General features: G+C 31.8%; 1 protein-coding gene across 2 annotated transcripts in view; it reads left to right on the forward strand.

Annotated features, from left to right (window-relative positions):
• LOC128171910 (uncharacterized) overlaps nt 1-24,880 on the forward strand; it is a 41,215-nt gene that overhangs the window by 4,034 nt on the left and 12,301 nt on the right. For both annotated transcript variants that reach the window (XM_052837678.1, XM_052837679.1), the window contains exons 2-7: nt 10,244-10,481; nt 21,129-21,304; nt 21,876-22,041; nt 22,130-22,277; nt 22,400-22,511; nt 23,819-23,936. In XM_052837678.1, the coding sequence (XP_052693638.1) occupies nt 10,244-10,481; nt 21,129-21,304; nt 21,876-22,041; nt 22,130-22,277; nt 22,400-22,511; nt 23,819-23,936 (958 nt within the window). The remainder of the gene's footprint in view (nt 1-10,243; nt 10,482-21,128; nt 21,305-21,875; nt 22,042-22,129; nt 22,278-22,399; nt 22,512-23,818; nt 23,937-24,880) is intronic.

Here is a 24,880-nt window from a genome sequence, read left to right on the forward strand (position 1 = left end):
TAATAATGACAAGACTTAGTGGCATGTATAATTCGCAAATCAGTTTAGTTGATTCATGTTTTGAAAATGATTGCTCTCAAAGACACATTTGTTATACAGACATTTAAAACGGGTCTCGTTGCTATAAACATACGGTTTTAAACTGTGAAAAACAAACAATAGGCGACAATTCCGTCCATGTAAAACTAAAACAAGACTTTGCTTGTTCAATGTCACATTGATATTGTAAAATGATATGTCCTAAACAGGCAATAAACGTGAGTTGCAAGAAGCAAGCAAAAGTGTACAAGTGTTATTGATATTAAAAAAAATGTCAACAAATGTGAATTCAGCGAAAACAATAAATTACCGTTAGGTAATGTGTGTGGTTTTTATCCATATATCTAATTTTTCGTTTTAATGTTTTTTCTTTGCATGTACACAAAAACTTATTTTTATGGATATTTACATGCGCGGGTAGGTTAAGGCAACTCCGAATCTAATGACCGTCAAAATTATGATTAATTGTTTTTTTTATGAAAACAGTGCTGAATATTAATACCAAGTAAATGTGTTCCTTAAGATATTATTTTTTACTTCGGAAACGACATTATCTTTGAAGCTGCCGTGCCATGGTATCACGTTACAGTTAAAAAAAGATCAATCTTTTTACCTTAACAAAAATCGAAAAGTGTAACATAATCCCAAAGATCATTTGTGTGTTTGCTACAATAATTCGATCGGCAATTAATTTAATTTTATTAGTAGAGCTAGAATACTATCGTTAATCGCAAAGAATAAATATTGTCAAACTTTATCGGAAACCCTCTCAACTTCTTTAATTATAATAAAAATACTTCGTATTTTTAATTTACAACTACGAAGCACAGGATTCTAGCAGCACTTTTCAAGTAGATTAGGTCATATTCTGTTGATTTTACACAAGTCATCTTTCATAATACCTGGGGTAGTGTTACACTTTTGCTTTTATTTGTATAAGCTGATAGAGGAAAGGCTGGTCAAGCCATATACATGTTTATCTGCTTATCTTATAACACTCGCTAATAAAACAAAATACCCATTCCTGTTTTATCCTGATTATATCCTAACTGACTCTCATCTGAATCTTAGGTATCTGTATTAAATGTCATATATCGGCTTTGTTTACACTGCATTCCAATGATTTGTCTCCCGACATGATCTTCTCTATTAAACATGCTTGCGACGTCATCAATGATAATTACATGTATACATAATGCAGCAAAATCAAAGATATATTCAGTTAGAAGAGTTTCTAGTGATATTTTACGCCTGTAGTGTTTATAATTATGACCAGTCCCCGGGGCCATAAAACTTAGACGAGCTTACTTTTCATATCGACCAGAGGATTCTTTACTCAGTTGCCTTATCATACCTGCGTGTACATATTATATGCAAAGTGCACACGCGTGATTCAAAATACCACAAACTGAAAAGGGTAAAGAAAAAATTAGTCATTGAGTCTACATTTCATAGAATTTGTTAAAAAACACATTAAAGGTCTAAAAGTTTGTTAAATTGTCAATCTTTCTATATACAGCTTGTAAATTTCTTTTTTGGATTGTCCAGGCTACCGAGTTATTGGTAAACGTCGTTTTTTTTCATGCAAATTTCATCAATACTGAGTTCATTAATAAATCACAATTATTTACTTACCTCTTTCAAATTTGTATGTACTAAATAATTTCTAAATTGCTGATGGAAGCTGTTTGATATTTTTCTTTATGTATTTTCTGCAAAGAGTTAGAACATGCAAAACGCGGGGCAAGTATATCACTAATAACCGTAACTAGAAATCAACTGCTTTTGTTTCAAATAGTTAAATCATATTTTAGAAGTCATCTTCACAATGATAATATTATCTTCGTCGTCAATGGGTATTTTGTTAAGCTTTAAAAGAAAGCTTTTCATCTGAAGCAGCCCGGTGTTTGTTTAATTTGCCATTGTATATTTTTATGTCCTTCATACACATTATGCTTTATAAGACGACCATGTTTTGTAGATAAATTCCGTAAACTTTAATTACTATGTATTGGAACCTTTTTATTAACACATCTCTATGTAATGAATCAATTCAAGAAATCTTCATTATAGTAAAACAATGGGGTGTTAAACATGTGTACGTCCAGCTCTATTGCATATGAGCTATCGTCTGGGTGACGGCCTGAATACAGCTAGCGGCTCTGTTGAAGATCAGTAACCTGAGTCTCGTACCGAATGCATCTAAATATAGAGAGGACATCGTTTTTAAAGCACACCCCCACAAAAATGAGCCAAACCGGCTGACACTGTTTCTGCAAAAACTAACTCTATATTACAAAGTCATCAAATTCAATTCTAAGGATCGAATTTGAACTGATATTTTAACAATCTTGCTTCAATATTGCATTAGAAATGTTTATTCCTTTGCAGGTTATTGATAAAAAAGTTTGAAGCCTCGAACTCCCTAATTTAAAGAGCTCCTTTTATTTGCATTTCAATAATAATTGAATAGTACCTTGCAACTGTTCAATTCATCTAATTCCAAACCAACCAATCTTTGAGACTCTGCAAGTCGCCGTTAAAGCCTAACCACCTCGATAAAAAGGATCGTTAAATTTTACAAAAAAAAAAAAAAAAATTCAAACAAACAAACATGGGAGTATTCAAAAACCGGAGGGGATTTTCATCAGAAAAAAAAGAAACGACAACATCACGCGGCATGCTATCAGACCGGAAAATTTCAAAAGAATCGGGAAACAAACGAGCAAGATATAAACGGATCAAAGTTGGCCTGTAAAAGAAAAAAAAATGAAACTTTTTGAGAATAATAGTAAGGTCTTCCGTTTGGAAACGGAAGACCTTGATAAGCATGACCAATCTATATGTATGCGTGTCCGATCTTAAAATTATGCTAAAATACACAGGATGAATGACCATCTTTAAGTTCTCCTTAAAGATAGCTTAAAGATGCTTAAAGGTAGCTTAAAGACGATCTTTAAGCCACCTTTAAGCTACCTTTAAGCTATATGTGTTGCTTAAAGATGGCTTAAAGAAAGCGTAAAGATGGCTTAAAGGCAGCTTAAAGACTATCTTTAAGCCACCTTTAAGCCACCTTTAAGGACAACTTATAGGTCCTTAATGTCCAAACTTCTTTAAGCCACCTTTAAGCCACCTTTAAGCTACCTTTAAGCCACCTTTAAGCCATTAAAAAAAATTTATTTCAATATTGTGCTTAATTTCCAACAAAATGTATTTACTTTATGAAAGAAAAGGTATTAAAACGGTTTTTGTTCTAGAAAGAAAAATGGAAAAAAAAACACAAAAAAAAAACCGGCCACGGCGAGAATTGAACCCGGGACCCTTAGTGTACTAGCATCACCACACTTTTTTTTTTTTTTTTTATCTTTTATTGATCAACTTTCAATTATCACAATCATCACATTAATTATCACAATCACAGTCTACATATCAATACTTTATCATAAAATATTTTAAAAAATAAACAATAGTACACCTTCTGTTTCCTTTAAAAGTGGATTTTTCTTCAAAAACTTTTTTGAAAACATTTTTCTGTTGTCTTGTTCTATACACATGTAATGATAGTTGTAATAAATATAATGTCTGAGTAAATATTTGCAAAACCTTTTCAAATACATTTTTTGATTATTTTGCAACAATATTTGTCTTCTTCTATAAATAGTAAATCTACATATTGATATGAAAAAATTCACAAAAAATGTATTAACATTTTTCATAACATTAGGAAATGCCGTCATCAAAATTTCATCAATATCTAAAACATTGTATACACTATTTTCACAGTCCTTCAATAGCGATTCTAAATGATATATTATAAAATCTTTCTTAAATTCCTGCACTTCTTCACATTTTACAAACATATGAAATAAATCTTCGCGTTCTTTTTTACATAATGGACATTTGTTTGAATCTGTTTTACCGATCTTGAACAGTTTTTCATATGTAAAAATACCATTATGAAAAATCTTAAAATCAAGTTCTACAACATCTGGAGGTCTACCAACTCCTCTTAATATAACCCATCTGTTATCAAGTATAGACTCATTATCTATTTGCAATTTTTCTTTCCAGTATTCGTTTGATATTGGAGGGTTAAACAGCTTTTGTATCAACATTTTGTAAAAAATCTTTACTGTACATGAATAAAACACATATTTGTTATTTTCTACACAAATCGAAAAATTTGGAATCAATGCTTCTTTCACATGAGCAAAATTTTGAACAATATTTTTCCACTCTTCTGGTATAACTGATAATAATGTTGCATAATCATCTTTGATATGTTTTACCTTAATTTCTGAATCATATTCATGTTTCAGTTCTACTATACAAGACACAGGCAAAAATCCTGGTATTACTTCATATGAAATGTCTCTGATATGTGTAATACCTGCTTTTATGAAATATACCCACACTAATGTTTTGTTCTGATTAACAATTTTAGGATTGAAAAACAAGCAGTAATTAAACACATCGTTTCTATTTTCATTGTAATCAACATAATTTTTCACAGCATACCATGCACTAAACATTTCAACATAAAAAGAAGGCAGACATTGCAAATCCTTTTTGTTCAACTGTAGAAGAAATACTTCAACACCACCTTTCAAATCACAGATTTTTGATAAAAAATAGCTAAAAGTGTGTTTCCATACTAGTTCTTTTGTAGGACACAAATACTTGGCTAAAAACTTAAGTCGATACGACAGCATTTTCAAATAAATATCATCAATTTTTAAACCACCATTTTTATGTTCGCCAACAATTGTTTTATATGACACTAAATGTGTACCATAATTCCATAAAAAATCAGTACATTCTTTTTGAATTGTATCTCTAGCCCAAAATGGGATAGAAATCACAGACAAGGAATACCATAATTTGGACATCAACAATGTATTTATAACACTAGCTCTTCCATGTATTGTCAACTGTCTTTTTCTCCACAGATTAAGAATTTGTTTTATATTTTGTACTTTGTTTCTCCAATTTAAATTTTCACACTCTTCTTTGTTTCTACCAAAATAAACTCCAAGGATTTTCATAACATTTGTTTCAGTGACATTAATTAATTTTCTTTCATCTTCCAATAATCTTCCTGAACCTATACACATAATTTCAGACTTCTGAACATTTATTTTGGCACCAGAGGCTCTTCCATACAATTCAAAAATCTTAAATATCTCAAAAATTGACCTTTTATCACAAACCGATAATGTCGTATCATCTGCATGTTGAAAAACCAATGCAGTTTTATCAGACAATGGAATATCTATACCTTTAATATAACCATTACATTTGATTGCACAACTTAAAGGTTCTGAGCATAATACATACAATAAAGCAGATATTGGGCAACCTTGCCTTACCGAGTTTTTGATTGGAAAATATTTTGTAAGATGACCATTACTTTTAACACTGCTATAAATACCTGTATAAAATATTTTTACCCATTTTCTAAAATAATCTCCAAAACCAAATACTTTCAACACCTGTAACATATACTCATGACTAACTCTATCAAAAGCTTTTTCTTGATCAATTTTAACAATATAACCTTCCATTTCATCTATTTCAGACATCTCTATAATATCTCTTATACTTACTAACGTGTCTGCAATATCTTTTCCAATAATGCAACATGTCTGACTATCAGAAATTATGTTTGGTAAAACATTCTTCAGTCTATTTGACATAATTCTTGCAATAATTTTGTAATCAACATTCAAGAGACTAATAGGTCTCCAGTTTTTTAACAATCTTTTATCACCTTTCTTTTTGTATAGTAATGTAATTACACCCATTTTCATAGAATGTGACAATGTTTCTTTTTCTTCTATTTCTAAAAAAAGTTTGTACAATACATTTTTCAACTGTGGCAAAAACTTTCTATAAAATTCAATAGTCAATCCATCAGGACCAGGGCTTTTATTGCTGGCCATTTCTTTTAAAGCTTGCTCTATTTCTTTAACATCTATATTCTTATCACACATTTCAACATCACTTTCATTAAGTTTTTTATCGACTAATGACAACAACTGATTTTTACTTTCACATTCTACAGTTACACATGAATACAAATTGGAATAAAAATTGTATTGCATATCTAAAATAGAATCAATATTTTTCTTAACTTCACCGTTTTCATCTAACAATTCCTTTACTGTGTTTGACTCTTGTCTGCTTTTCTCTAAATTCAAAAAATATTTCGTACACTTATCTGATTCATTAGCCCACTGGGCCTTAGACCTTAGTATGGCACCTGTACATTTTTCATTTTCATATTCACATAGATCAGTTTTAAGTTTTTCATATTTTTCAATGTCTATACAATTACCATCAGCAATACTTTGTGATAATCTTTGCAAATTGTTTTGAATTCTGTAATACTCCTTATTTCTTTCTTTAGCTCTATTTTTACTATATATTTGTGACAATTTTTTAATTTTATACTTCAAATTATCCCACCAAACTAAAATTGATTGTTCAAATAATATACATTTTTTTTTCTTTTTCAATAAGTTCTTGTACTTTGTTAACATACATTTCATCGTATAATAACAAATTGTTATGGATCCAAACACCTGGACCTCTTTCACATACTTCTGTGTTAAAATTCATTACAATCATAGAGTGATCACTCATTGTTGTTTCCACATAAAATATGTTTCTCACATAAACACAAAGAATTTTTGCAATCAAAATAAAATCAATTCTACTTTGTACAAGCATCCCTTCTCTAATAACTTTCCTAGAAAAAACCTTTTTTCTTTCATTTCTTTGTCTCCATATATCAACCACATCATGCTCAGTCATCATATCTGTCAATGCTTTGTAACTCTGGTCATACTTATGTACTGTTTTACCACATCTATCTATCTCAGCAAGAGTATTATTAAAGTCTCCCATAATGATTAACTCTGTTGAACGTGGCATAACATTTGTAATATTTTTTAAAAACATTACCCTTTCTCTAACATCATTAGGCGCATATACATTTATAATATCATACTTGTTGTCATTTTCCTTGTATTTGACATGCAAAAATCTACCATCAAATCCATTTACCATTTCAATATTTGATTTAATATCATTTCTAATTAAAAATGCTACTCCTTTGGATGAAACATTTACACTATTATGATAAATAACACCATTCCACAAATGTTTATAATTATCAATAAAATCATCTTTCCAGTGAGTTTCTTGCAATGCTACAATATCATATTTTCTTTCGTTAAATAAACTAAACACCATTTTCATTTTATCAATGTTCACCAAACCGTTACAGTTCCACGAGGTTATGAAAACCATTGCTAAAATGAAAAATGTAATTATTCGCTCCATTTTATTTGTTCTTTTTCGACTTGGTTTTGCTTTTATCTTTCGTTTTCTTTCTCTTCTTTTTTCCGGTTATCATCACTTCTGTATCGGGTTCTGATTCCGAACTTTCTTTATCTCTGTCACTTGTACACATTTCACTATCAATGATTTCTGAATTTTTATTTTCCGTTACTTTTTCTTCGGTCGGAATTTCATTTTGAGTTTGATTTTCTTTTTCTTCCGTTTTCTCCTGATCTAATTTCACTGGGGCCTGTGTTCCTAAAACATCCACTGGTGTTTCCGTTTCCCCTTCAATTGCCTCTTCGTCCTTGTGTACCTCGTCATCGTTCTCTATATTCACCTCTTCAGAGTTCTCTTCCCATTCATTATTTTCATCGTCACCCGATTCGTTTTCACCCTGTTCACTCATGCGACACGAACAATTGTGTTCCCATTCACCGCAATCATCACATCTTACAGACTTGCATGTTCTTGCATAGTGACCCTGGCCCTTGCATTTAAAACAAACAAATTTTGGACACGCTCTAAAAAGATGATCACTTGCGTAACACAAAGAACACACTTTTAACTGGCCATTATGAATACATCTGTAATACTCTTTCTGAAATTTCATAGTATAGGGCAGTGAGGTCATGTTTTCAGGAAGTTTAATTTTTGCGTACCGAGTGCCGTCTGCTATTGTTGTTCCAGGATAGAATCTCCTATTGATTGGGGATAAAAGTTCAACCCCCATAGATCGCAAAGACATTTCAATTTCGGCATCTTCAATATAAGCAGGCAGGTGCATGAAACTAACGACGATCGAACTAGGTACTACTTCATGACATTCGAATGTGTTTTGACCTATTTTTATCCCCTCTAAGAGGTACTGTAAAGGGGCTCTCCCTTCTAACGTTATTTCATAAAAATTCCCCGATTTCGGGACACATGCAAGCAAACTGCCAACACCACAGTTATCATGGATAAATTCGATAACTTCTTCGGGTTTCACCGATGAATTATCTTTCACATTCACAAATAAAGTGTTTTCTTTACGATTTTTCCTGTTCACAAACAAATTCTGTGATCCGCCAAGATGGCGACCACTAGACGTGGCTGCCATCCCCGCTTGAAACGTTATTTACACTTTGTAATAATTCACAACTATATATACAGTACAAGTAAAATAAACACAATTATAAACATAAAGTTTGTCTATAGAAGACACAGTTCAGTGGTTCACTTCTAATAGTAAACACGCTTGGTTGTATTCGATCAGCCAAAATATACGTGCTCACCTTGCCATTCGCAAACCGGAAGTCTCCATCACCACACTTCCTCTGCGCCACGGCAACTGATTTATACAGGAGCGTTTTTATATCCTATATATCAGTGGATATTGAATCACTGTATTGAATGTGTTTACTTGAAAAGATTTTGACAAACCATTCAGTTTGTAACAATCAATTATATCTAATTTATAAATAATACTTTGAAAATGAATTACAAATGTAAATTAACTTTTATTCACTTGACTTATCGTATACTCGTACATACTAAGATTCAACGCCTTTAGAAACCCTGACGTGCACCTGGGCACACGACACACCTGTTGTGTATATCTTGTATATTCTGTGTTAGTTCCAGGGGTTTTCTTAAGTTGGACAAACAATAGACTTTAATTAGATATACACAAACATGCACCTGGGCACGCGACACAACTGTTGTGTATATCTTGTATATTCTGTGTTAGTTCCAGGGGTTTTCTTAAGTTGGACAAACAATAGACTCTAATTAGATATACACAAACGAACAAAACTATGTCTAGACAAACAAAGCAGTAATATCCTGCCCGATATAACAAAGGCAGTTGAAAGTCTTTTCATCTTTTAACATGTATCTAGCAGATCTAGAATTAGAAATAATGAAAATTGAAAAAAAAAAATACAAACCTTAAACCGATTATCAAATTAAATCATGCATTTTTGGTTCATTATCTTTATTTTGTTTAATAACCGGAGGAACAGAGAGAGAGAGAGAGAAAGAGAGAGAGAGAGAGAGAGAGAGAGATTTTTTCACCGATTAATTTATAATAGGAAACAAACATACTTTAATTAGTTTTTTGCACATATTAAGATACAGAGACTGCGCTCATCCCTACAATAATTTTGAAACCCCCAAAAAATTATAAAGAATTTTATAACGGCAATCTGTGTCCAGCGGAGCGGTGCTGATGATAGCGATCTGTGTTTAATGGAGCGACGATTAAAACCGCCTGGAACACCCCCCCCCCCTTCCTTGGAAATTATATTATCACTCGGATGACCCCCTCCCATCTCTATAAAAGAGCTTTTGCATTTAATATATGTTTTTATTGTTCAGCTCGATCAATATTGACTTAAAGGCCACTTAAAGACAGTGTAAAGGCAGTGTAAAGAGAGCGTAAATGCCACTTAAAGATGCTTAAAGATGGCTTAAAGGTGGCTTAAAGAAGTTTGGACATTAAGGACCTATAAGCACTTGCTTAAAGGTGACTTAAAGGCGGCTTAAAGGTTGTATAGCCTTTAAGCTCCTTTAAGTCACCTTTAAGCCACCTTTAAGGACTTGCTTAAAGATGGTTTTTCGCCCTGTGATAGTTGAATGTATTTATTAGTAATAGTGTATATGTGCGTAAAGCAGCTTTTGTATTTATTTCTCATACAAACATTAACGATTTTATTTTTAAAAAAATGAAAAGTGTTTTTCTGGTTTGTATTGAACAAAATAAGCAACCCGTTTTTCACATTTTAATGACAACAAATTAACAAATCAAAAAGGATTTTATAACCACTTTATACTGAAATATATATAGGGTTATAATTGTTTGATTTTGTATTTTCAGAGAACAGTTGACTTTAGCGAAATTTGGAACAGCATCAGAACGGAAGTAAACACAATCAAACAAAGACAGAGTAACAATCAGTCAGGCCAGATATATGTACAAGGAGATAATGGAAAAATTAACTCCACCCCAACCATGGTGTTTTCTGTGATTGGAGACTCCGACAGTTTCGTACCCAGACCATGGCCAAAGACTGTGTTCCAGACAGCTCTCATAGAGGCAGCAAAGAGTGGGGGAGGTAAGATGTTTTTGATAGAAGACTACCAAAGTATTCTCGATTAAAAAAAATAATTCTAAAATATATCATTTCAAAATGAAACAAAGGAAAATTAGATATTGTTTATAAAAAAATTCCGGTATATAGTTGACGCTTAATAATGACACAATTTACCGGACACAGTGTGATTAAACAGCACAATTGCGGTTTAAACCGTGGTAAAATTGGAGCCCTGTATCATCTACAAATAAAATAATGCTGTCACACACACAATTACTCAAAATCAATTTAAAAGATAAGTATTTCATGCATTTTATTATATCTTACATATGATGATATCTTAAATATGTTCACCTGGAGAGTGATGTTTAAATCCAGAAAGCGCTTCTGAATAGAAACTTTGGAACTGTCCCAATATAGCTCCTGAAGATTTTCATATGAAATCGATTAAGCTATATTGAACATTTATATATATATATGTATGTATATAATCCAAAATGAGTAAAGTTAATCCACACAAGTAATAAAAAAAAATAATAACAGAAAGCCGATTCAAAACTCTACCGGTTTCATTAAAATCTTAATTAATATCAATATAATAATCAATATGTAGCCAAAATTAATGTCCTTGCTTATCTTTATTTTTTTTCATTTGACGCTGACACATTATTAGAGAACATATAATGCAAACAAATCTTGCCTTGTTCCGTGCTAAGTCATTGCACAATGTCTAATTTCCGTGCGAAGAATATCGGTCGCGTCTGAACAAGCTAGCGGTCTTTTGTTATCTAATACACTAGATCTGCGTCTTGCTGCAACGCATACACGGGCTTCTTTATTGAGCTTAAAACAAAAATAACTTCGATTTAACGATATCTTGAAGTGCAACAAAAAAATAATTAGTTGAACCCAAACCTAACAAAATGTGATGTTTTAGCCTCGTAATTCAAAACCGGTAGATAATATGAAAAGGTGTTCTTTGTGATCTTGTCTGTGTCAAAAAATTGTTATAAAAAAACTATTATTAAACTGCAAACAATTTAACCAACATGTTCAGTATACACTTAGATATAACACATCCCTCGCACATAGCTGAGAGGATATGGCGCTAGTGGAAAGGCGATCAACAGTAGTCTAAGACACAGGTTTCTCGTGTTTCGAGGTTATCACACATGTGGATGTTTAACTATTCTTTGTAAACAAAAATTCAATTATATTGGTTTAAGATGCATCTATTTTAAATTTATCTAAACGACGACTGCGTACCCCCAACCCCCCCTCCTCCTCCCCCCCCCCCCCAAAAAAAAGACCCCCCCCCAAAAAAAAAAAAACAAAAAACAAAAAAAAGCCAATTGAAACAACCCCCCCCCCCCCAAAAAAAAAAAACAAAAACAAAAACAAAACAAAAAAAAACAACTGCCATCAAGGAATAGAATACACCGTTTTAAAACCGTACGAGTTGAATGTTAAAGCTGTACACCGCTCGTAAATAGGCATTGTCCTCTTTATTGCTCTTTCGCAACCGTTATCCCTACAACTCCTATAAAAACTGCAGACCCTTTAACTACGGTATTTAAAGTATTTCGCTGTAGAGGTCTCACCTGTGATGACATTCATTTTGCCTCGCTGTGTTACTCGGTCGCGATTGAATTATCAAGTTTTACGCACTTTTTCAAGCTTTGAGAAAACAAGCATCAAATTAACCGGTCAAAATATAAGTAACAAGCAGACAATGTACATAAAATAAGAATTAAATGCTTAAAATCCAAAGACCACGAAAGGAATCCTACAGTTTCGGGTGTGCAATCGGGTGTAGCGAAATCGAAGGTTTATATATCAGATACTTATGTGACGATGCCTATTACGAGCGGTGTTCAGCTTTAAATATTTTTACCCGTGTCTATATCTGACAAAATGCTGAGGGTATTTAATACATTCTTACTACACCCTTCACCAAATGTAGACAATTTTCACACCATGCCTGATCCAACCTTCTTATGAATAATTTGAAAGAGTTAATTTGACTAACAAAGTATAGTGTAAACTGTATTAGAAGTATTTTAATGATTTGTAAGCATAATTAACACGTACAGATAATTACACGCCGATCGATCGAAATGATCACCTATATTTTGACTGTTTTTCCTGACATAAACTGACATATTTTCCAATAATGACTGGAGAAAATTTTTAATTCAATTAACTGAAAGAAATAAGTTTTTAAGGAATCGAATTACCATTCAGAATAAGTTAAACCATTCTTTTCTATGGCCTGAATCTAAACAAAACTTGTGTTAAAATGTTCAATTTTATTTTCAATTTCAATCAGTGAACTATTTGTTATACGTGAAGTGTTATCTATGTCTACATCCAAATCTACACCTTTAGATGATATTTCAGTTAAACTTTCCAAACTAAGTAACCTTGTGATAGGGGACATTTTGACACACATTATGAATTGTTCAATTACCGGTTTTTTTGGCGGGGATATAATTTTGGCCTATTTTGTCGATTTTTTAAAATTCACCAAAACTAAAATCGCTAAATTTGCGTGCTTAAACAGGATAGATAACTCTAGATAAAATATAGACAGTCACTGCAAGAGTTATTCCGCTTTATGAACTTGTAGTACATTACGTGTATTTTACCCAATAAGCTCTGTGAGTAAATCTCATCGACGTTTTTTTTATACCTGACTTGAGTTTTTATTCAGTTCATGAAAGCACCTGTAATCATGAGTATTCTTAATTTCTTCAAACGAAAAGATATTCTGCCAAATTCAGCGGTAGCGGATATTCTGGGTCCTGAATCGATGTCTGAGGCAAATGAAAACGTGCGTAAAATTAGCGACACACCTAATAAATCAGCGGAATCGCCAAAAACACCTGGATAAAAAAAACGTGAGAAATATGCTGTATACTCTACTAGGGATCGGGCGGCAATTGGAAAGTGCTGTGCTGAAAATGGACCCGTCGCGGCCTTTATAAAATTTAGCAAAGATTTTCCATCTTTATCGGAGAGTACAATTCATGGAATGAGAAAAAGGTATCAGGAATCCTTGGTGTCACGGAAACGAAAGCTTGATTTTGACGAAAATGATTCTGATGTAACAGAAATATTTTCTAAAAAACGAGGACGACCGTTCTTGTTTGGTAATGAACTGGATAGTAATTTACAGAAATGCCTGTATGTTCTTAGAGAAAACGGCGCGGTTATTAATACGCAAATTGTTATTGCAGCGGGGCAGGGTATGATAACTGGAAAGACAAAACGTTGCTTTCCGAAATTGGTGGACATCTTGATCTGACCAAAAGTTGGGCTAAATCGCTTTTACAGCGAATGAATTTCGTGAAGCGCCGTGGTTCAACTACTTGTAAGAATGATGAAGTTGAAAATTTTGAAGAACTCAAAAATGAATTTCTTGAACGTATTGAAAAAACCGTGACAGAGTATGACATTCCTTCTGACTTGATCATAAACTGGGACCACGCTGGATTAAATATTGTGCCCGTGTTAAACTGGACGGCCGTCTTCGCAGGGACTCTCTCAGGTATTCTTTGTTCTTTTAATTACTGGTACAATTAACGCTAACGGTAGGGATGTGACACATTAAATCTAAACGTATTTATTTATGCAGTTAAATAAAAGTCGTAATTTTCACTTCAGGCAAATTTCCTCCTCCACAAGTAATCTATGCTGGAAAAACAAAGAAATGCCATCCATCCTACAATTTCCTTACTGACATTACTCACTCCGTAATCCACTGGGCAAATGCTAATACTCAGATGGAATATATGTAAAAAATAATTCTGCCATACATTTCACAAATTAAACTCAAAGAAAATCTACCAAAAGGGCAAAAAGCCGTTTGTATTTTCGATGTATTTAGAGCATAAATGGGGGGAGATTTTTTCGAGTTTTGACCGAAAACAATATTAAAGTTGTATTTGTTCTAGCTTGCTGTCCGGACAGATTACAGCCACTAGATGTGAGTGTACAAAAAGCAGTCAAAAATCATCTAAGAAAATCTTTTGAGGATTGGTATTCCAATCAAATTGTCGCGCAACTTAAAGACGGCGAGGACTCTGATGTTTCTCCTGTGAACCTTACAATGAGTAAATTGAAGCTGTTGTCAGCTAAGTAGTTGGTGCAGATGTACCAACACATCAGTAATTCACCTGACATCATTCGCAATGGATTTAAGGAGACCGGTATCGCTAACACCTTAAAGGCTCATCTTGAAGATGAAATCCCGTTAGCCAGAGCGTTTACTAAGTAACTCTGAGTACTCATGACACATTTGTAAATATTTGAATAAAGAATTGTTGCTTTCATTTTATTCTTGTGTATTTTCTTACAAAATTTTCAATGAATGATACCAGTAAAAAATATTAAATGTAAGAAAATTTGAGTCCACCAAAATTACATCCGCCAAATAAATGATATACCTTGCAGACCCATATCCCCCAAATTTGTGTCCCGCCAAAAAAACCGGCTATACGGTAAGTCAGGTATGTTCATTGATGATTGGAAACGTGCACGGGTCAATTCTTTATATAAGGCTGGCGAAGAGTTTTTACTCAACAATTATCGCCCAGTTTCTGTTTTACCTATAATAAGCAAAATCATTGAAAGGCATATTCACAATTGTTTATGAACATCAGACGATGCAATCTCGTCAATGAAAACCAGTCAAGGTTTAGACCTAAGCATACATGCGAAACTGACCTCCACAGTATTATCAAAAAGTAGTTACGTTACATTGACAATGGTAAGTTAACATGTGTTTTATTTGTAGATCTAAGCACAACTTTTGATACGATTAATCACCATGTACTACTACACCTACACAAACTGCTATCGTTTGGCATGTGCAACAATACACTTAACTGGTTTAAATCTTATTTGACAAATCGATCACAGTGTGCTAAGTGTGAGGGAACTCAGTCAGATAATTTAGGTATTTCTATAGGTGTGCTGCAAGGATCAATACTTAAACCTTTGGTTTTCATTCTATATGTCAATGATTACCAAGACTGTCTACAATATTCATCAGTTCACTGCAGATGATACACCTCAAGACGTATCAGATAAATGTATTGATGTCATTGAATATTAATTACATAGAAATCTTATCAATACTTTAGAATGGATGAATAAAAATAAGCTTACTATCAATCTTAAGAAAACACAAAGTTTGGTCATTGGAACGGAACAAAGACTTAGAAATTGTTCAAATTTATTCATACAAGTTAATAGTGTTATTAGAGAGATTAAGATTTCAAACGTGTACGGGTACGTGTACGTGAACTAGAAGAATCACCTAAATTCTTCACGTATTTCATCATCTGTTTTTGATACGACATGGTTTCTACACGTTCTCTAAACTTGTAGAGTGTCGTCTACACGTAAGTATAAACGTGAAGCTTTTTACCCGTACACGTTTTAAATCTCAACCTCTAGTATTAAAAAAGTGTTGTGTGCAAAACTTTTAGGAGTTTCCAGAGATAAATGTCTCACTTGGTCAGAACATGTTGATATTGTGTCAAAAAACTTGCAAGTAAAATAGGTATGTTAATTTATGTCATCTAGATTATTGTTGAAAATTTTTAATACAGTTGTTTCCCACATTTTTATTACTGCTGTACCGTCTGGAGAAATATGAAAAACAAAAATGGTCTTGATAAACTATGTAAACTTCAAAAGCAAGCTTTAGGGTGATTTTAAACAAACATTTTTTACTCACCTACGTTAGAAATCTGCAACAATTGAATTTCATGCCTCTTGCAAATTACTTTGTGTACAGAACAATTATTATTGGTTTTACAGTTTTACATGATTTAACTCGAACTTATTTAGACCTTATTAATATGTAAATGAAATAATGATGTAAAAATTGTGTCTCTCAAGTAGTTCTTATAATAAAATACATCCCCAACTTCTATTGAAATAGTAGTTTTATTCCAACAGTGGTTGCAAAGTAAACACCCCCAACCTTATTGCAATAATTTATTTTAATAGTGGTTTTATTTCAATAATGCTTACAAGGTGATTTTTTCTAATGGAATACATTCCCAACCATTATTAAGATAATTTATTTCATCATAACATATTTAAAAATAATTTATAGCTTATATTTCATTATAGATATATGTCATAATGAATATCACTATTGAGATAAATAATTTGAATAGTGGTTGGGGATGAACTTCATTGTGACCGATATTGAATGAAATAAATTATTTATTTCAATAGTGGTTTGGTATGCGTTTCATTATAAACTCTATTGAATTAAATTATTTCAATAGTGGTTAGGTATACATACCATTACAACCACTATTTAAATAATTTATTTCAATAGCGGTTAAGGATCGGTTCATTACAACCATTATTGAAATAAAATAGTTCAATAGTGGTAGTAGTAATTAAAAACAAATGTATATGTATGTTTATTTGCGATAATTTGTTATTTATTTCTGCACAGCAGTGAAAAATAAAACATATTTGTGTATTTGAAATTCTTCGTTAGATTTCTTTCATTTTAAAATAGTTTGCAAAAAAAAAAATAGTTGTACTTTAATGTGTATGTAAAGTAATTCATCTAATAAAATACACCCCAACTTCTATTGAAATTATTACTTCGATAGTAGTTGTATTTCAATAGTGGTTGTAAGGCGATTTTTCTAATGAAATATATTCCCAGCCACTATTGCAATAACTTATTTTAATAGTGGTTTTTAGACGGGTTCACATGACCTGTCTATTGGTTTACTGTCAGTCGAAGTCTCAAATCGGAAGGCACGCGTAGAACACATGAATTGAGTCTTCGCGTAAGAAATAGTGCAGAAAGTTTTCATGCATTTCAGTAAATATGTATTATAAAAACACGCATTAAATCTTTTTAATTCATCTGTGTATAAACAAAATTCTATTTAGAAAATGAACAAATAGTTTTATTGATCAAAATATTCTTGCTCGGGTTCAAATGTGGAATGAGTTACGTAACTGAATGCACAGCGCAGTTGACGATTCAGTTGGTGTACGAGCTCATTAATCAATAGAAGAGGTTGATGGTGGAATCAAAATTAAAGTTCCCAAACGCAATGTGCCATTTTTGAAAAGTTGTGAATTTTATTTTGACAATCTTTCACCTTTAAATACTACCAAACTTCACGCGCAAACCGAAGTTAAAATAGGGACGGGTTATACACAGATGTTTTACAAATTAAATAGGTGTTTCATTTCATTGGCTTCCAGTCTACTTGCGGCGTGACTGCTGTTCGTCTCTAAAGCAATTTTGTTCAAAGAAAATAATAACAAGTCTGAATTTGCCGTTGGCTCGTTGTTCGTTGGCTCTTTAGGCTGTTTAAAATTAATTCTACCTTTAACGTCACATGAAAATTTAAAACCTACGAGGGAGGGAGGAACAAAATATTCAAACAAAAATTTCAAACAAATGTGTATTTTTTGAAAGTCACCCATTCAGTTATCAATACATCAACACTGTCATATAATACATATGGTTGGATTCAGTCCATGTTAATTTTTGCATTTTCAAAGCAAATACTTTTGTTTAATTTATATTTATATCCTTTCTATGGGTACATCATGAAAACTGGGCGAGAAGTGAAGTGGTACATCAACACAAACATAGCAACCGATGGGAAAACTTTTTATTTTCAGGGAAAATGTTGCGCAACACATGTGACTCACAGATTATCTAGGATCAAAATAATTTATATTATGAATGATTGAATTATTATTCCTGAAAATGTTATTAAAAATGTAGATACATTTCAAATGAAAGGGATTTGCAGTCATTATTGTGTCAGAACTCTTATCTAAGGCAGTTAATTATGCTGACTAAATGCATCGCTTCACTTCAAGGTATTACATCCATAATTATTGTATTTAAAACCAAATATTGGTAGTTCGAACACTAAAATCTTAGTATGATTTTATAGGGTCATTCACCTTTAAAATTGAACAAAAGTTAAAACGGAACAAATTTATCACATCTTGAAGCTAACATTGAAGTCTATGGAGAAAGGTATAATTTTTTAAAGTCTTTTATATCTTTTCAGTACAGTGGTGGTAAGAATTTACTTAAGCTTTCCCCTCCTTAAAAGAAATACAAATATAACTTAACCGTACACATTTTGAGTTTTTGTTAAATAAGATGGGTAGTAATTTCAGTTCTTGATGGAACACTTAAATAAATATATACAACAAACCTCGTTTTTGCCTTTTTGGGCGGAAGTTTGTTTTGCATGGTTCAGGCTCTGTGACTTGACAACCGACATTAAACAATCTCAAAATAAGATTTTACTGCCAACTTCGATCATGTGTTTGTCCCATCCATTATTGTTCGTATTAAATGGGTTTTTTTTACTTTGATAGTGGCGTAGACTCTCATGTTCTATGTATTGTGAAAAATGAATACCTCAATGGTGATTTTGAGCATGTTTTTCTCTCATACAGGATGTAGAATTCAGTCGCTAAATGAAAACCCAAACCGGAACGACTTTTTCAAATCCAGATTTGGTTGTTTTTTCGAAACGACAATTTCGCCGTAACCTACGCGCGCGGATTACGTTAAACGTATATTAATTTTGAAAATTAATTTTGAACAACCTAAGTTGATTAAACTGAATTTAAATTTTAAATAATGCTTTGTAAGCAAAATCTATAAAAGATTATATACATTTTGGAAGACGTATACATCATATAATATATACATTCTTATCGACTGAAAAACCAAGTTAAATGTTAATGTATATGTTTTCCGGCTTATTTGGAATCAGGCTTGGGGTGAATAACATTGTAAAATAATGCATTACATTACCATTACTTTATGAATTAGGGTATTAAATTACCATTACCATTACTTAATTTTCTTAAAGTAATGCATTACCATTACTTTGTGAAAAGTCAATAAGTTTTAAAAAAGTAATTTAAAAACAAAATAAAGAGTTTTTGTAAATATTTCATAAATAAAACATGCTTAAAATATTTACATGTTCATGTTCACTATCAGGTTCAATGATTTATACAAGATTGCTGTTGCACTTGTAGTTCTCAAAGTAAGGTTGGTCCCGTAACATTTACACGCTAATGGCGGAGTTGACAATCTCTGTTATTTATGTCTCTGATTTTCGGAGTGTGATTTTTAATTAAAGGAACGGTTGTTTCGTAATTCGTGTAGGTGATGCACGAGTTAACACAAAAAAGTAGTAAGTGGCGACCGGATTTATTTGTTATCTATTAATTTTGCATGAATCGTAAATCGTGCCAGATAAGTCGGTCTTAAAAATCAAAATGGCGACCGTGACAAATCTTTATTGTCAAAGGTTTTTGGAATCTTATTGTAAAAAAAAATATGTCTAACGTCAGGTGCCTGTGTTTGTTATTGGAATACAAATGTTCACTTTTTTGGTTAATTCAGCAGTTTTAGAGTTTTCGGGGTTTTCATAAAACTTTCATTACGGATACCGTCCGACTTGTGGATTTTCCCTTGGATCACAAAATTGAATAAATCTAATGATTAAAATTATCTACTTTGATATAGTTGTTTGATTTTCCCGGTTAGTAGTAATTTTGAACATTTTTCCTTGGGGTCTTATTTTACATAATATACCGCTGTGTCAATTTTCTACAAATATGAAGGCCGGAATTGAGTAAAATTTAGACAAAGCATCAGACAATTGCAAAAAAGCCGAATAAACATAAATTGTAACAACTAATTCATAAATTTTGGAAGCATATTCGAGGAAATCCAGGACCATTGCAAATTCAAATTTTCAAGACCCCGTCTTTCAGTACTCTAAGTACTTTGATATTTAATAGTGGTTGCAACAATGCTTATCTTGCTTTCCATTTCCTTATGTATTAGAAACTGCTAAATATATATTTAAGAAGACCCGAAAAAATAACTAAAAACTATTTTATTTTTCTTGTAAGCAGTTTAAGACCGTACAGGGGATACGAGGGGCATATACAGGGCAATACAATGTCTTACAGTGGGTGACAGGAGCGAAAAGGGGGTTAACAGTGGCACAGAGGGGATATGTGCAGTGGCTGAGAGGGGATTACAGTGTGTACAGGGAGTGTGTACAGGGGCTGACAGGAGGTGCACAGGGGATGGCAGGGAAAACACAGGGGGTGAACGGAAAAGACAGGGCAGGGGAATTTCATACGGTCTGGGGTTGTCAAAGTCAGTAGTGTTCGAGTATTAATTGTTCTTTTACGGAATTTGCAAACTTACCGTACTATGGGTTTTTAATAAATGTACTATTGACAAATTTATAGACAAACTCACTTTTTGTAACCTTTGGCAGGTAATTTTTACTCATTAAAATGTTATGCGTAAAAAAATGAAAAAAAAAATCAAAAGTATCAATCATCGATAAAACGTCAATCATAACAATGGCAGACGTTCAAACTTTAACCTTATCAGATCAAATTGTTGTTTTGTTTACACTTTTGTTTTGAAAATTATTAAAATAAAGTTTCATTTTTGTATTTGATTGTTTAAAAAGCTAAAATATGGTAATAATTAGTTGGTTTATTTTACTGGAAAAACACTGATTAAAAGACATGCGGAGAGCTGCCAGGAAATGAAGATCGTATATTTCTTTTAATTTTAATACCCCGGTCGTTTTGTTGTAGAGACCTGGATTTTGTTTCGAAGGAATAAGGAAGTAGTTTCCAACGTCGTACAGGAGGCATATCAACATTATGAGGCTATGGAATTTAAACCTAAAAAATGTAAACAAAATTCTAAAGAAGAGGGAATTGATGAACAACAAAGACACATCAAACTCATCGATATCGCTGGAAAAAGGGTTTTGTTTCATAATTTTGTTATTTTATAATTTACCAAAAAGAATCCTTTAAATTATGATATCTATTTTAAAAAGACTTTAAAAAATAATGCAGTATTTAAAAATATAAAGAAATATTTAACTGTGATTATATATATATATATATATATATATATATATATATATATATATATATATATATATATATATATATATATATATATATATATATATATATATATATATATATATATATATAGCCCCCGAGGGACGAAATATTGTCAGAAGATTGAATGAAAGTGCTAACGTTTTACTCTGTGTTGTCTTTCATTTTTCAAATTTTCTATATATAAAACCGGACACTGCGATATTTTTTGGATTTAACTATATATATATATATATATATATATATATATATATATATATATATATATATATATATATATATATAATCACAGTAAGTAAGATCTTTCATGAAGTTATATAAACTCAATTTGTCTGATACAGTAGTTATCATTTAACAAATATTACATTACTTTGCCAAAACTATCATTTATGATACGTTTGTTAACAGCAAATGTTACATTTTTAGATATCTCTTCCTTCAAATGAAACGTCAGATAACTACCTGAATGAAAAATCTCAGAATAGTACGATTTATGAGATCAATATTGGGGAAGACGAAGATCAACTACTGAAATTTGAAAAACATATTTCAGAACAAGAAGTATCATTTTTCAATCCAAAAATGAATATAAGTATGATTTTTTTTCAAATTTTACCCATTTTTCTTTAATCGTTTTTTCTTTATCCACGTATGAATTGATATCCAAATGATACTTTTAGAAATGCCGGTTCCAATTGCTATCATAGTATGTGAAGGGGACCTGAAGACCATTATACACATTGCAAAAGCTCTCCAGGAAAATATTCCCGTGATAATCATGAAAGGATCGGGGAAAGCGGCAGACTTAGTGCTTGACTACATAGAAAAGTAAGATCTTTCATGAATTTATATAAACTCAATACAATTTGTCTGATACAGTAGTTACCATTTAACAAATATTACATTATTTTGCCCAAACTGACATTAATGATACGTTTGTTTATTGGTAGAGATGATGAATTTCGTAAGAAAGCCAGTATTTCATTCGGAATTCAGTTTGATAATGACAAATATGGACTACTGGTAACGTCTCTTGGAGAAATTATTAAACATAAAGATCTTGTAAGTAGTTTTCTTCTTCATTTTATCAAAAATGGCATGTGGCATGTGGTGATAACGAACAGTATTCAAATTCAAAAGTGCAACAAAAGAAACAGAAATAGTTCTTCATCTACATATCTAAAAACGCAAAATTGGTCTGTCATCGCTAGCTTTGCTTTGATCAAAGTTACCCTTTTTTTTAAATATTTACCTTCCTCTTAAGAGCCAATAAAAAAAAGCTTTTATTTATTTCAAATAAAAAAAATCATCGAACTCTCTCTCTCTCTCTCTCTCTCTCTCTCTCTCTCTCTCTCTCTCTCTCTATATATATATATATATATGAAAGGCAGCAAGAAAAAAAACATTAGAAAACATGCCATAATTAAGCAATCATTTTAATTAAGATGTTTCTATTTTATTTACATAATGCAGTTTTTTTAGGATAATCCTAGATAAGATTCATTAATCTACATTAAGGTATTCGATGTTAAACGACCACATTTGGTAACTAATAAATGAATGATCCGATATTCTTAATTATGATATCATTGTTAAGGTGATATCAAATATAACTACTCCACCAAAGGAATTTTCAAAATTTTGATTATGGTCCAACTAATTACACCTTGAAATTTGCATTGAAGTCTATGGGCAACTTATGTTATATTAAGTTATTTTAAAAAGTAGCTTAAATTTCGTTAAATGTTCTTGGTTAATACGTGCAAAAACATTCTTTTTATTAAAGTATGAAATAAAATGAATCATTTACCGCAGATATTTTGACGAAATCAAAATTTTCTTTTTTTTTCATCAAGGGGAGATAACTCTTTAAAAATATTTTAAGATGCACAATGGCCGGCTCCTTATATGTTGTCAGTCATGTAAACTTGGTTCCTTTCACTTTTATTGTTATCTAACAATACATATTTAACTAGTTTAAAATGGTTCAACATTGTTTAATATCCCTTCATTATACATTGAATACCTTAAAACACAGTTAAAACTCATCCTGTGCGATCGGTGACAGTATGTGTAAAACGTTGTATGAATTTTGTCAGTCCTTTCTCCATTGGCTGATCGTATGACAAAAAAAAAGAATTGAAGTAATTGCAAGTGCAATTTAAGACAAACGAACGATTGACGCGCCAATCTATGGTTTCACGCAACCCTTTACTCTGGGAGCGGACGTTCGTCTAAAGGTTGCCGTGCAAGAGAAGTAGGTTCGCCTTGCGGATGGAGGGACGGATACTACAGTGTATATTGCTTTTGATATGATTCTAGCGGTAGTAAGATAAATATGGCGCATGCTTTTGTTTTGTTTTTTTTAGATTGGAGTGTTTGACCTTGATCAAGATGATCCTGTAAAGTTGTCAAATATTGTAGGAGAGACAGTGGTGAGTTGTTGGTCCATGGAGCATGTTATTGCAACTAAACAAAGCGCAGCAGGTATGAAACTTTACTAATATTTATTTTGCCGGGCATTTCGGGGCAAAGTTAACTGTTATTAGGCGAATTGATGCTTAACAAAGAAGATTATGATGATGCATTGTAAAATTGAAATAATAAATTGTTGGGCTTTTTTTTCAAGAAGTTTGTTTTCTATCCACGAGCTATTGCGAGGCTCGGGGATCTAAAACACACAACTAGTTAAATAAAAACTATAAATAATCGCAAATCATGAGAGATACTTTTTCTATGTGCTACCACGTCTTTTGTTAAACCTTTTTATTCTGTAAACATTAAAACTATGAGCCGCAAACCATATTTACTACAAGGCATCAACAACTTTATGCATGTAAAAATAGTTCTTTGAAGATTTTTATTTTCTAATATAGTTTTTTCTTAATGTATGAGAAAAAAATTATCAGCATTAGACATATTACATTAATTATGCTACGCTTCTCAAATGCATTACTAGTATTATGCTCTTTTAAAAAAAAAAATTCTACATCAAATATCCGTCTATAGCTACGTAATGTTTGATTATGACATAACGTGGCGTAAGAACACACACAGTATTAGCGATTTTTTTAATAATGATATCAATTTACACTTAGTTGAACATGTAAAAAATAACTCGTATATTTCAAGAAGTACTTTCATGTATTAAAGTATTAATATCAAAATTTAGAATGTCAACGAATTATCAAGTATTCGACTATCGCTCGGTCACACCGATCACCGACTTATTATTTCTAAGTCAATTACTCGTAATAAAGTAAATATGATTTAAATAAATTTATTATTATTTTTCTCCTTAACGCAGCATTTTTGGGACACGAATGTCAATAACAGTTTTTTTTCCTCAACATATTGCATCCATTATTTACACTTTTCTCTATCGATTTAATTGTTTTCTTTTTGAAGCGGTTAGTTTTTTTTTATCTCTT

This window comes from Crassostrea angulata, chromosome 2 (assembly GCF_025612915.1).
Source record: "Crassostrea angulata isolate pt1a10 chromosome 2, ASM2561291v2, whole genome shotgun sequence".
NCBI lineage: Eukaryota > Metazoa > Mollusca > Bivalvia > Ostreida > Ostreidae > Magallana > Magallana angulata.